The 13,146-nt window shown below is 37.4% G+C and overlaps 1 protein-coding gene across 2 annotated transcripts; it reads left to right on the top strand.

Annotated features, from left to right (window-relative positions):
* Positions 1 to 323: 323 nt before the first annotated feature.
* Positions 324 to 12,277, top strand: LOC131333529 (structural maintenance of chromosomes protein 4-like). 2 transcript variants are annotated; one of them, XM_058368091.1, is made up of 28 exons: positions 324 to 896; positions 1,010 to 1,099; positions 1,818 to 1,919; positions 2,048 to 2,224; positions 2,309 to 2,439; positions 2,693 to 2,771; positions 2,851 to 3,008; positions 3,092 to 3,167; positions 3,377 to 3,505; positions 3,574 to 3,718; positions 4,869 to 4,954; positions 6,127 to 6,279; positions 6,365 to 6,554; positions 7,403 to 7,536; positions 8,211 to 8,369; positions 8,882 to 9,190; positions 9,284 to 9,460; positions 9,550 to 9,633; positions 9,712 to 9,921; positions 10,035 to 10,124; positions 10,216 to 10,337; positions 10,442 to 10,597; positions 10,690 to 10,797; positions 10,873 to 10,933; positions 11,203 to 11,337; positions 11,472 to 11,559; positions 11,667 to 11,739; positions 11,826 to 12,277. In XM_058368091.1, exons 1-28 carry the CDS (start codon positions 771 to 773, stop codon positions 11,947 to 11,949), a joined length of 3,672 nt encoding a protein of 1,223 aa, XP_058224074.1. In that variant the 5' UTR covers positions 324 to 770; the 3' UTR covers positions 11,950 to 12,277. The 2 variants fall into 2 exon arrangements, with proteins under 2 accessions (XP_058224074.1, XP_058224073.1); XM_058368090.1 differs by having other exon boundaries at positions 4,824 to 4,954.
* Positions 12,278 to 13,146: the final 869 nt, after the last annotated feature.

Here is a 13,146-nt window from a genome sequence, read left to right as displayed (position 1 = left end):
TCTAATGTCACATCAAGAACCTATATTTTTGGAATTTTTAAATAATTTTGTACGTGTTTAGAAATAGTTATAGTCAAACACTACATTAGCATAGGTAGTTTGTTCTCTTTTTTTCTCCAGTGATTACTAACGTTCAAGTCTCCCGGGAAGTAGGTTCGGGGTTTCAGGGCTATGAATAGCCTTTAAACCATACTAACATTCGGCTAACTTCCATCAATATATATCGTCTAAAAAAAAAAAGTTATATACCCAACTCAAAATATTTAATTCCACGTCACGTACAAGATCTTATCACCGACCAGAATTGACAAGGAGATCATCGTATAATGATAAACTTTAGTGATCCCTAGCCATATCGCTTACGTATTCACACGAAATGCTAACGGTCAGTTTAACTGGGTTAAATATAATCGTCGGAAAATGAGCAAAGACGACGCTTTCTAAACGTCGGCAAAGATAAGACGAAGCCCGCGACCACGGCCCCTTTCAAAAACGTCGCAAGGCCTTTTCCCGGCGTTTTTCTTTTGTTCCGGCCCTAACGTGATTCCATTCCCATTACCTCACAGTACTCTCCCTCACTCAACTCCTACCACTGTGGAAAGGAAGCAGCCTGGTTTTGAAGCCCGAGATGGACCAATTCTCAACATCAGGTTTCTCCCTCTCTCTCTCTCAGGAAACAGTCATGGTTTTGGTGTTCCTGTGAGTTGATCGGCGATTTGAGGGGTTGGGTTGCTGGGGTGATTGTGGGTTGAGGACACGAAGGCAAAAGGATGGAGGAGATCACGGAGGCAACAAGGGAGGAGAGATTCAGAACCCCGAGGCTCTTCATCAGAGAAATGGTCCTCCGGAACTTCAAATCTTACTCTGGTGAGCAACGCGTTGGCCCCTTCCACAAGGTTAGGGTTTCTCTCATGCATACATGCTTCCATATCTTTAATATCGAATTTTGAATTTGATACCATCTTTTTTCCGTTTCTTGTTTTTTCATTTATTTACTTATTTGGGGCAGAGTTTTTCGGCCGTGGTTGGTCCGAATGGCAGTGGGAAAAGCAATGTGATTGATGCTATGTTATTTGTATTCGGGAAGCGAGCCAAACAGGTAATTTTTTATTTATTTCAATTATACTGTATATACTTTATTCTCTGGACATAGACTGTTGTCATATTTATGGTTTTATTTGGTTGCTGAAGGAAACCTAAAAATGTTCAACCTTAGTTTGAAGGAAAAGGAGAAAGTATAATAAGAACTACTAAAACCTCAATGAACTACACTTATTTGCTGGATTGAGATTTTTTCCCCCTTTAATTAAACTCCCCACACCTCTAAGCATTTTAAAGTAAAAAGACACCAAATTTTGTTGGCTTAGTTACAGGGATGACTGTTATGGCATGATGTACACATTTCTGTTTGATTGACCAGGTAAGATGTGGGGAAGAGTTTGAACACAGCAATTTGTTTAAGGATTACATCTCCTTTAGAAAAACCCAATTCTACAAATGACATGATATAGATACACTCCAGGGGAGTGTGGTGTTGCTAATCCCCTCGTTATTAGTCTGTCTGGATTTCTCATTGTATGAGATTATATGATCCATCATTACGAGTCCCCTCAATCGAACGTGTTTAGATGCCATAAGGAGTGTGGTGTTGCTAATCCCCTCGTTATTAGTCTGTCTCAAATTCTCATTGTATGAGATTATATGCTCCATCATTACGAGTCCCTTCAATCAAATGTGTTCTAGATGCCATAATCATACCACCATGAGTATAAGTTTTTCTCAATCTACGGGTGAACAACTACTAAAATATTTTGCAGATGCGTCTTAACAAAGTTTCAGAGCTTATCCACAATTCTACTAATCACCAGAATCTGGACAGTGCTAGTGTATCCGTTCACTTTCAGGAGATCATTGATTTGGTAACTAAGTTTCTCTGTCTTCATTTTAAAGTTCTACACTTTGCAGATATGATATTTTGTGACTTCCCAACTTTGTTGTATGGTAGTTTACAGCTATTTGTCTTAATGAATATGTAAATTTGTGATAGGATGAGGGGACCTATGAAGCTCTTCCTGGAAGTGATTTTGTGATAACACGCATTGCGTTCAGAGATAACTCTTCTAAATACTACATCAACGACCGTCCAAGTAACTTCACAGAGGTTACCAATAAGCTGAAAGGGAAAGGAGTGGACTTGGACAATAATCGTTTTCTGATACTTCAGGTCTAGAATACAAGTCAAAGTTGTTGAAGTTTTCTTTAAAAAGTTTGTTGTTAAATGTTATGGAGTGATTGTTGGCTGTGTCAGGGTGAAGTTGAGCAGATCTCATTGATGAAGCCAAAGGCTCAAGGACCACATGATGAAGGTTTTCTTGAATATCTGGAGGACATAATTGGAACTAACAAATATGTTGAAAAGATTGATGGGTCATATAAGGAGTGAGTTTTTATTCCTCGTTTTCAAAATTTACAGTTCTTTTCCTCTATATACTAATTTTATCCTGTCTTACATCACATCGGTCTTTTAAGTCACTACATATGCAGTTTTTGTTAGGTAGTGTTTTTTTTTTATTAAGACGTTGTACTAACTACTGTAAATATGCATAAACAGAAACATTAACATTTCTAACCTGAAACATATGCATGTCAAATCTCTAACCCTCCTATATGCTATTTACTTTTCCTCTCATAGGCTAGAAGCTCTTAATGAGAAAAGGTCTGGGGTGGTGCAAATGGTTAAATTAGCAGAGAAAGAAAGAGATAGCTTGGAGGTATTTTAGTGTTGCAGCACGGTCGTGCATTTTCCTTCTTGTGCTTTCATCAATTAGTCATTTTATCCCCTTCCATTAGAGAGTAAAAAATGAAGCAGAAGCCTACATGTTGAAGAAGTTGTCACTGTTGAAGTGGCAAGAAAAAGCCACAAAACTGGGTTCTGAATACACTAGTGCTCAAATGGTGGGAAAGCAAGAAAAGGTGTCTATCTTGGATGAATATCTGAAAACGAAAAGGTAGTCATGGTCACAACATACTTCGTACAACATGTTTTGATGCATAGACTGTGTTGTTATGATAATCTAGGCATTTGTTTCAGGGAGGAGATTCGGAAATGTAATAAGGAATTGAAGGAGCGGGAGGCTTTTCACACGAAGCTTATGGCAAAAGTAGAGGTCTTTAATAAATATCTCTGTCTCTTTTATGTGCAAGTGCTTCTAGTAATATCTCTTACACTTGCTCTAGCTTCTAAGCGTAGAACTTGTTGAACTAACTTTTTTGGTATGACTTAGAATGTCTGTGTGATCTGGAGTGGTACTGTTATTGCCATATTACCGTCAAATTTGGAACAATTTCTTATTGGATCCTTGTTTGAAAAATCTAGGAACTTGATAGTGGACTGAGATGTTGTAGGGAGGAGTTCCAAGAGTTTAACAGGTTGGATGTTAAATATAAAGAAGATGAAAAACACAAGAATCGAAAGATTAAGAAGCTCGATGAGAAAATTGAGAAGGTATGGTACAAACGATTCTTACTTGAATTCAACACATGCATGAGTCTTATTCATGGATTTTACTGCAGGATTCATCGAAGATTGATGACATCACAAAGGACTGTGCAGATTCAACAAATATGTTTCCACAACTGGAGGAAGATATTCCTAAGCTGCAAAATCTTTTGTCGGAGCAGGAGAAAGTCTTAGAGGAAATTAAGGAGAACTCTAAAGGTGCTGTCTTCTGTTACAAGTATTATGCTTAAGGAGAGGGGTAAATATTGTGTATTACTTTCCTTTAATCTAGGAAATCCAACTTGGTTTGCTTGCTATCGTGCCCGGACATTCACACCTGTTATCTCATTAGTTCCCTCGTGTCCTGAATATTGGCATGGAACTTTAATGTCTCACTGATGAAATCATATTGTGTTCCTATACGAAGTGCACGGTAAACTATGCTTGTCAATAGTTGGGATTTTATACTTTGGTTTTTCTAACAGGGTCTCCCAGTAATAAACCAATTAGTGAGGTGGTCAACAATGTAATTACCTAATGACACTGTGGGTTTGTTAACAGTTCAATTGGTGCTTTGTATGAAGTGCAAATAGGTAAATTCGGGCAGAAGTTAGTTATTTCTATTTCTGTTAAATGCACTACTTTTGTGATAGTCATTCTTTAGCAATTTGCGAGTGAGTAACAAGTTTATGGTGTAGTGGTAAAAGCTTGAGTTGCCAAGGATGTAATGTAGAATCAAGTTTGCGAGTTACCCATGTTTTGCAAATATGTCATAGGTCTCCCTCTGGCCAGGAACTTACATTTTTCCATTTTATCAATGGAGACCGAGCACAATTATGTGATCATATACCTTTACAACATAGGGTTGATGTGTAATGAAGGGCCTTAAGGCAGTACAGAGCATTTCCTTGTCTGCTTAAATAGTCTCCTTTTAGTTCACAGATAGTTTGTGTTCATTTTTTTTTTCTGCAGACTTTTGTGATGCCTCTTACTTCATCTTAGATTCAAAGTTGGGTAAAACATGAGAAGTCTCAAAGGCTTTCCCATTGACTACAATTTCAAACATCATAGCTGTCGGGAGGGCTTACTGTTTCTATAGCTTCCAAAAATATTTTAAGGAGTATTGTATAGTGGTCCTTCAGATTATTAATGTTCCCTGTCAACTTGACGTACATGGCCTCCTTTTTTTTGGGCATATTGTTGGGAAAGGAAGCTGATTAACTTGTTGTCGTCATATCTTCCTTGCATCTATTTTTTTGAGCTTTCTTGTGGTTATGCAGATAATTATTTAATCTGACTCACTTTTGAATTGGTTGACGAACAGTTGAAATTGAGATGTTCCGCGATGAGCTTGCAAATGTCCGTGCAGAACTAGAACCTTGGAGGGACCAGTTGATTGAGCACAAGGGAAAACTTGAAGTTGCATGTACTGAAAGTAGACTTTTGAATGAGAAGGTGAGGTCAGAAATTCGACTGAGTTGCTTAATCGTCATTAAGGGTTCATAACTAGAAGCAATGCTGCAATGCTGTTAGTATATCCTTTAAAGTATCATTGCCAGGTAGGAATATACTCCTAGCCTGGCATCCTTTTTCCCTTCAGCACTTGAGTAAATGACTAAATGAGTATACTGATTGGAATATCAAACCAATATGCCATAGAGCCATAGACAATGACTTTCTTCATAGAACTACTATCCAGTTTCTTAAATTTGTTGTCTACAGTAAGAACAGGTTTTCAGAGTAAGGAGTAGCACTAAACAACTAGAGGTAATAATATGTTAATCGAGCTTTTATACATCCTCTTTAGCAATAGACGTTTCTTTTGGCTAACCCATATTTGCATACTATAATCTCATTCGTTCTTCTGTTTTTACTTATAATGGCCACGGGACATGGATGACACGACTCAGATATTCGGACATTTCATTTTTTCATCTATAAGGAAATGACATGCATAATATGTGATGAATATGTTCTCTAAGTGTATCTTAGAAACTCATCTAAAAATCAAAACCTTTGTTTCTATCAAAGAAGGATAACAAATTCAAGTAAAAATAGCATTATGAAGATATAAACCAACAGTTACTAAGTATTCTTGGACTAAGCATCCATGGCAATTTAACTCTTACACAACTGTTAAAAATGCATTATAACCTCCCAACGAGTGTGTACAAAAAAGAAAAGCTAAGAAAAATATCTGAGGTGTGTACAACACTTGTCTCCAAAAAATATAATAACAAAATGGGACATATGTTTGTAGTGTCCGGAGAGTGGAGTGTTGTGTCCGTGTTGGACACGGATACATGAGGCTGGTAAATGTGTCCATCCTTCTTAGGTGATGACAAATAACAATAGAGAAATTGGTAAGTTTAATATTCTTCCAGACTGTGATTAGTAATGTCTTGGCTTGATATTTGTCACCTGTTCAAAATGGGTCGAAATGCAGAACCACATTTCGCATGACCAAAGTGAATTCATTTTGACTAATTGCAATTCTATGGTTTGCCATTCTCTTAAATAATACTGGCATTTACTATTTTCAACTCATTGGAGATTCGTTGATTATCAGAATTGTGGTACAGAACTCATAACAATAAGTCTCTGAATGTTATAGTTGACTGTTTCAGCATAGAGCTGGTTTTGCCGCTTATGAGTTTGCTCAAAAGAAGATGAACAACATACAGAGCACAATTGGAACAAAGACTTTAGGTATCACAAGCATCCAAAATGAACTAGAGAAAATCAGGGTCGATGCATTGGAAGCTCGTAAAATGGAAGAAGTATGCCTTCTATGTTGATATTTGGAATTTTCATTCGGTATTTCGTTCACGAGTAGATCAGTGAGAACAATTGAGTCCTTTGCAGGATTGTCTCAAAGAACAAGAAGCTTTAATTCCTCTTGAACAAGCTGCACGGCTAAAGGTCTCAGAGCTTTCATCTCTCATGGAATGTGAAAAGAGCCAGGGATCTGTGTTGAAAGCAATATTGCAAGCAAAAGAAACGAATGAGTTAAAGGGCATTTGTGGTCGAATGGGTGACTTAGGTGCTATTGATGGTGAGTGTTACGTGTAATGAAGTTATTAAGCTACACTTTATTGTCTTTCCACCATTCCATGTATTGCAGTGTATATAATAACATCGCGAGTCTCTCAATTAGTTTGTCAAAAGTGACTGAGCATGTTCTTGTTAGATTCTTTGCACATTGTTGGTTCCAAAGTGCATACGAAACAAAGAACTAGAATATTAAAATGAGCAAGAAGGGATAACTTTTACCAAAAAGAAGAATTTATATTAGTCAAGCTATCTGGGAACCAAGATGAGTGTCTTTCTTGTACTTCCCTCAATATTTGCTAAAATTTGTTTGAGGGAACAACTCACATGGTATTGGTCATAAAATATCTCAATTTGTCTGTTATGTTTGTTCAATGACATCATTCTTAATTTTATCTAGCTCTGGTCCTTGATATTGTTCACGTTCTGTCATGTTAAGATATGATACAATTATCTTATGTTTCCTTATGATATACTATTCCCTCCGTTGTTTAATGTTCATCTTGTACTCTATTTTGGGATGTCCCTAAATGTTCTCTTTGGAAAGCCAAAGAAGAAGTGTTTAGGTTTACGAAACTAACCTTCAGAAACTATTAAAAGTAGGGATTTACAGGCAATGTTGAAAATCAAATCCAACTTGTTAAGGGGAAATCAGGAATGCATTAAATGCATGTCCTCTTGAAATGTTGAAAGTCCCAAAATGGACTAACCAAAAGGAACGCACTGAGCAATATGCTCAAGCTAATGTTGATTTTGAATTAAGTACATCTTGTGATGACCATTTTACAGTAATTTTCCCCTCCACTGACTCTTTTTAATCACTTTTTTCTTTGATCGGGTTTATTGTTGCAGCAAAGTATGATGTGGCCATATCAACAGCTTGTGCTGGGCTTGATTATATTGTTGTCGAGACAACTAGTGGAGCTCAAGCATGTGTGGAGTTTCTCCGAAGGAGAAACCTTGGTGTTGCTACCTTCATGATTTTGGTAGATATTCGTAACGAATTATGCGGTTCTTGCTTCTCAGAGCCCATTGTCTATTTTGTGTTGATATTGTTCTGTACAGTTTAAAACAATGCTACCATAACCCGAATGAACTGGATAGAATTAGGATTTGGATGATGAGTTAGTTCAGTGGATTTTGGTAAACTCAACTTAATCTAGTCAGCGAATGGGAGCAGAACTGTCTTACAGCAATACCTCTTCCATTGGCCGACCCTTTGTTACATTGCATTGGGTCCTTTTATATTGCCTCCTTATTTATTTAATTTTTTTTTTTTGTGAATCTTTGTACTGGAACTTTGGGCAGTACTTAGCATATCTGCTGCGCTAGTTTGATTATCAACACTGCTTACAACAAAAGTTTAAGGATTCAGAGCAGAACTATACATGCAGAAGGATTTAGTTGCATTGAGACACTTCGATTCATGCTACAAGCATAGAACTTTATTATTTTATGTAATCATGTACTGTTCTTGTTAATTAAGAATTGCGACTGGGAAGACTTAACAAAAGTCTCCAAAGCAGTCGTAGGTGATTTGGAAACCTGAAAAACTAACGTTTTGCTTTCTGTTGGGCATATATAATCAGAAATTGTTTAAACACAAGCTTGCTTATACACTGCCCGAGATCAACTGATCTTTTGTTTATTCATGTTGCAGGAGAAACAAGTTGGTCATTTAACTAGATTGAAGGATAAAGTAAGCCCTCCAGAGGGAGTTCCTCGCCTTTACGATTTAATAAGAGTTCGAGATGAGAGAATGAAACTTGCTTTTTTCGCAGCATTGGGGAACACTGTTGTAGCCCAAGATATTGATCAGGTATATTTGTCTTACATTCGTGCACAAAATTCACATGGTTTGTACTTTCATGAAGGAAAAAGGCAGAGCAGGGAAATATAATTGGCATCAGCTTGTAGTTTAGTTCATAGAGCATACTTCCTCTAAATGATCAGTTTTGTGGTTTTCTGAAGAAGGATCTCCAGTGTTTGCCTACATTTCTCTCTAGTTAAAGTAAATACAAATCAGAATCTGGTTTCCCCCCTCAAGATTTCTACTTTGCTGTACATACTTCATCAAAGTAAGGAGCTAAACCAAAAAAATATTGAACCATTTTTTGTCTCATCTGGCTGCAAAAGGTCCTTTACTCTCCCTAGCTAGTATTGCTTTTAGCACACGGTAGAGCTTTGACTGCTTAATGTCATCTCAGTTATGACACTATCTTTTTTCCAGTTGATAGTAACCACCATTTTTATTTTTTAAGCCCAATTTTAATTCTGCAGCTTATCTTTTGGTTTGTAACCAGTGCTAATTCATCTCTTTCTGGATTTTAGGCAACTCGTATCGCATATGGTGGAAACAAAGAATTTCGGCGTGTAGTAACACTTGATGGATCTTTATTCGAAAGATCTGGAACTATGAGTGGTGGGGGAAGCAAGCCACGTGGTGGTAAGATGGGTATAGCTATCCGTGCCACCAGTGTTTCTACAGAAGCTATTGCAGATGCTGAGAATGAGCTTGCTGAAATGATTGCAAAATCAAGTAAAATAACTCAGAACATAGCTGATGCTGTGAGGCGCTACCAGGACTCGGAATTTAGAGTTTCACGTTTGGAGATGGAATTAGCCAAAAACCAGAAAGAGGTAATAGCACAAAAAAGTTCATGACATTTGGAGTTTTTTTTTTTGATCCACCATTTGGAGTTATTTACAGACTGAAAATATATTCTGAAACAGATTGACAGTTTGAAAACAGAGCATGGTTATCTTGAAAAACACCTTGATTCCTTGAAGGTTGCATCAGAGCCAAACAAAGACGAGCTTGATAGGCTAGAGGAACTCAGGAAAATTATATCTGCAGAAGAGAATGAGATTGATAGGCTCACACAAGGTTCAAAACAGCTAAACGAGAAGGTAGGCAAGGGTATCTTCCATTTTGCAACCTGATGAATTTGTTCAGCAGAGAAAATGCTTATTGTGCTAATTCTTCCTGCTTTTTTAAGGCTTTGGAGCTTCAGAATAAAATAGAGAATGCAGGTGGCGAAAGATTGAAAAACCAGAAGTCAAAGGTCACCAAGATTCAGACTGTAAGTACATACATGACTTCAAGATCTGCCAGATCCTACACGGATATACTCATATCAATTCATGCTAACTACTGTCAGGAGATTGATAAAAGCAGCACAGAGATCAATCGTCACAAATTTCAGATACGAAGGGGTCAAGAGATGATTAAGAAACTAACAAAGGGGATTGAGGAATCAAAGAAGGAGAAAGAACAGCTTGTTGGAGAAAAAGAGAAGTTGCTTTTGACTTCCAACGAAACAACACAGAAGGCTGTTACAGTTCAAGAGACCTATGAGAAAATGCTGGAGGTTATTTATTATTCACTCTCTTTTTTGCATCCGTAAGGTAAAGGTAGAATAACTAAAGGAGTTGCTGTTGTAACCAATTTGTGCCTTTCCCCTTCTCTCTTTCCTTTGTCTAGGTTATTGATCATCATAAAGACGTACTGGATAAGGCGAAAACTGATTATGAAGAACAGAAGAAAACTTTTGATGAGTTGCGGGCATCTGAGGTTTCTTCCAACATATGAACACTCCATTTTGGCTCCTTTCTAGTACTTCTGTCTTGTGACAGGTGTCACCAATTTATTGGGGATTGCCCAGGTTGATGCCGACTATGAGTTACAAGAGTTGAAGAAGGACTACAAGGAGTTGGAAATGAAGGGAAGAGGATACAAGAAAAGGCTCGGTGATTTGCGTATTGATTTCATGAAACATATGGAACAGTATGCCTCAACCTATAGCCCGCACTGTATAATTAGCAGGCATTATGTTCTTCAAGCAGATTTAGCCCCGCTTTTGTCTCTATCTCTATTTTTGTCAAATGCAGAATTCAGAACTATTTAGCGGACCAAGAAAAGCTGCAAGCAATGCTGACAGAACATACTCTTGCTGAGTCTTGTGACTTAAAAAGGGCCCTTGAAATTGTGGCGCTGCTTGAAGCACAATTTGAAGAGATGAACCCATATCTTGAATCGATCTCAGAGTATGCATTTCTCTGTCAATTTAGAATTAGGCAACTGAAATTATCATTTTCAGAATTCTTTCTATGCTCAAGTTTACTCGTGATTATACTAGATACCGGAGGAAAGTTTCCCTGTACAATGGACGAGTGGAAGATCTCAACTTAGTGACCCAACAGCGTGATGATATGAAGAAACAATACGATAACTGGAGAAAGAAAAGGCAAGTTTATCCTGTACTTTACTCGCTAATTCTCCTATAATAAACCTACCCTACCTTCTTGATTATGGTATTCAGGTTAGATGAGTTCATGGAAGGATTTAACACAATTTCTCTGAAGCTGAAAGAAATGTATCAGGTAAGCTTTTGGCTTTCCAGAAAGTTTAGGCGGGTGGTATTATTTGTACTTAGTGCTCTTTTCATTTGCACGAATTGTTATCATTGCTCATGCCATGATTGTGTTATTTCTTTTCATGGGAAAAAAATCGTCAGATTACTTTATCCTTACGCAACTGAGTGGTTGGCTGTAGTTCAGATTTCTTTTATAATCCCTTGGTGGTTCTACTTCTCTTGTGCTTTACTAACTCATTTGTCACGAATTATTTATGGTTAATGATCTTGCTACAGATGATCACCCTCGGTGGTGACGCGGAACTTGAGTTAGTGGACTCTTTGGATCCTTTCTCTGAAGGTGTTGTTTTCAGTGTAAGACCACCTAAAAAAAGCTGGAAGAATATTGCTAACTTATCAGGTGGAGAAAAGGTAATTTCTGAAATGCAGTAATGGCTCCAATCTTATTGGTATTTTACGTGAATGTTCTAAGCTAAATAGCCAATCCATCAAATTCCAATATATCCACTGTGTTTACTTTCTTATTTGGTTGCTTCTACTTTCAGACACTCAGCTCATTAGCTTTTGTTTTTGCACTCCACCACTACAAACCTACCCCTATTTATGTCATGGATGAGATCGATGCCGCTCTTGGTATGTCATAAATTACATTCTTACTGGGGATGGCTTTTGTTTTGTTTTCTTCTAACTCTTTTTTCCCTCCCTATGCCTTACTTGTTTCCGGTTCACGTAATGGGCAGACTTTAAGAATGTTTCAATCGTGGGACATTATCTGAAGAACCGTACGAAGGATGCACAATTCATAATTATAAGGTGCTTCGAATCGAATCTTTCGTTACTACCAAGTTTCTTGTGGTTGTTTTTTCTAAATGCTTTGTCTTTGTTTGCTAATGCTGCAGCCTTAGGAACAACATGTTTGAGTTAGCAGATCGACTTGTTGGGATCTACAAGACTGATTATTGCACTAGGAGCATTACCATTAACCCAGGAAGTTTTGCTGTTTGTGAAAAAGCACCTGCTTAGGGAGGCATTCGTACGATATCCACTCACTCTTCCGTCCCAATCATTGGAGTCTCGACAATGCCTGGAGCTTGTGAACAACATTTTGTTATATATCGAATGTCGTGATACGCATTCTGTCGTCTAACTATTCGCTCAGGGATGACTGATGAACATAATCAAGAAATCTTTCTTTGTTCGTTTTGCACAGGTACTAATTCTCTCACTGTTCAGCAGGATTCGTTTGTTGCAGTCTGTCGTTTTCTTCACTGAGCATTTATTATCCCCCATGTCGATTCATCGTGACAACATATCGGCTTTTTATGGATCATTCTGGTGTCTTTGTTATGAATTTTATGTGGTGCAATTCATTTCTATAGACTAGAAATGCCTATATATATATATATATATCATAACCGAAACAAGCTCAAAAGAATGGGGCGACTATTCGCAGCCCCATATTTTCTCCCTTAGCCCACTACATTTCGGTAAATAGTTGTTGAAAATCATACATAACATTTCGGTAAATAGCTATTGAAAACAAGATTATATTTTGGTAACTACATGTCGAAAATATGTTCAACCTTCGGTTAACAACTGCCGAACATACATTTTCGATAAATAGCTGTTGAAAAAAATATTATATTTCGGCAATTGTATGCTGAAAATATATCTCAATTTCGGTAACTAACTATCGAGTATAATTGAAAATTTTTAACGGACTAAAAGAGAAAATACGAAACTGCAAATAGTCGTCTCAAAAGAATCATCAAGCAATAACAAATCAAAAAAATGCACCAAACCCACTTAACAAAAACCAATCCAATTCAACAGTAAAAGCACGTAGAGAATCATGAAGAAAGCATAAAAGCAGCTTTTCCAACAATCTCCTCAAGGATATTGGGAAAGGAACGGGCGCCAGTACGTATTCTTCATCTTCACTTCTTAGCCAGAGCAAGGACAAATCAATCTCTTCGATACCCGTTGTTCAGCTCATCGAGTCGTGAAGGTTGATACGTTCGCCTTTCACTTCTTTTTCCGGTAATTCAAATCAATCGAATAAAATTCATAGTGAAAGTAAAAAAAACATCAATCCAACTATGTGCACAGACTTTTTTTTACACAGATTAGGCAGATTGTAATGTGGGGTCCACTATAAGTCTTACACAAGTGATCCTGATCGTTCATTAAACTTAAAATGTTTTTCCGAGTGCTCTTCGA

This window comes from Rhododendron vialii, chromosome 7a (genome assembly GCF_030253575.1).
Source record: "Rhododendron vialii isolate Sample 1 chromosome 7a, ASM3025357v1".
NCBI classification, from domain to species: Eukaryota; Viridiplantae; Streptophyta; class Magnoliopsida; order Ericales; family Ericaceae; genus Rhododendron; species Rhododendron vialii.
The sequence above is the reverse complement of the archived record's forward strand: the minus strand, read 5'-3'. Positions and strand labels throughout refer to the sequence as shown.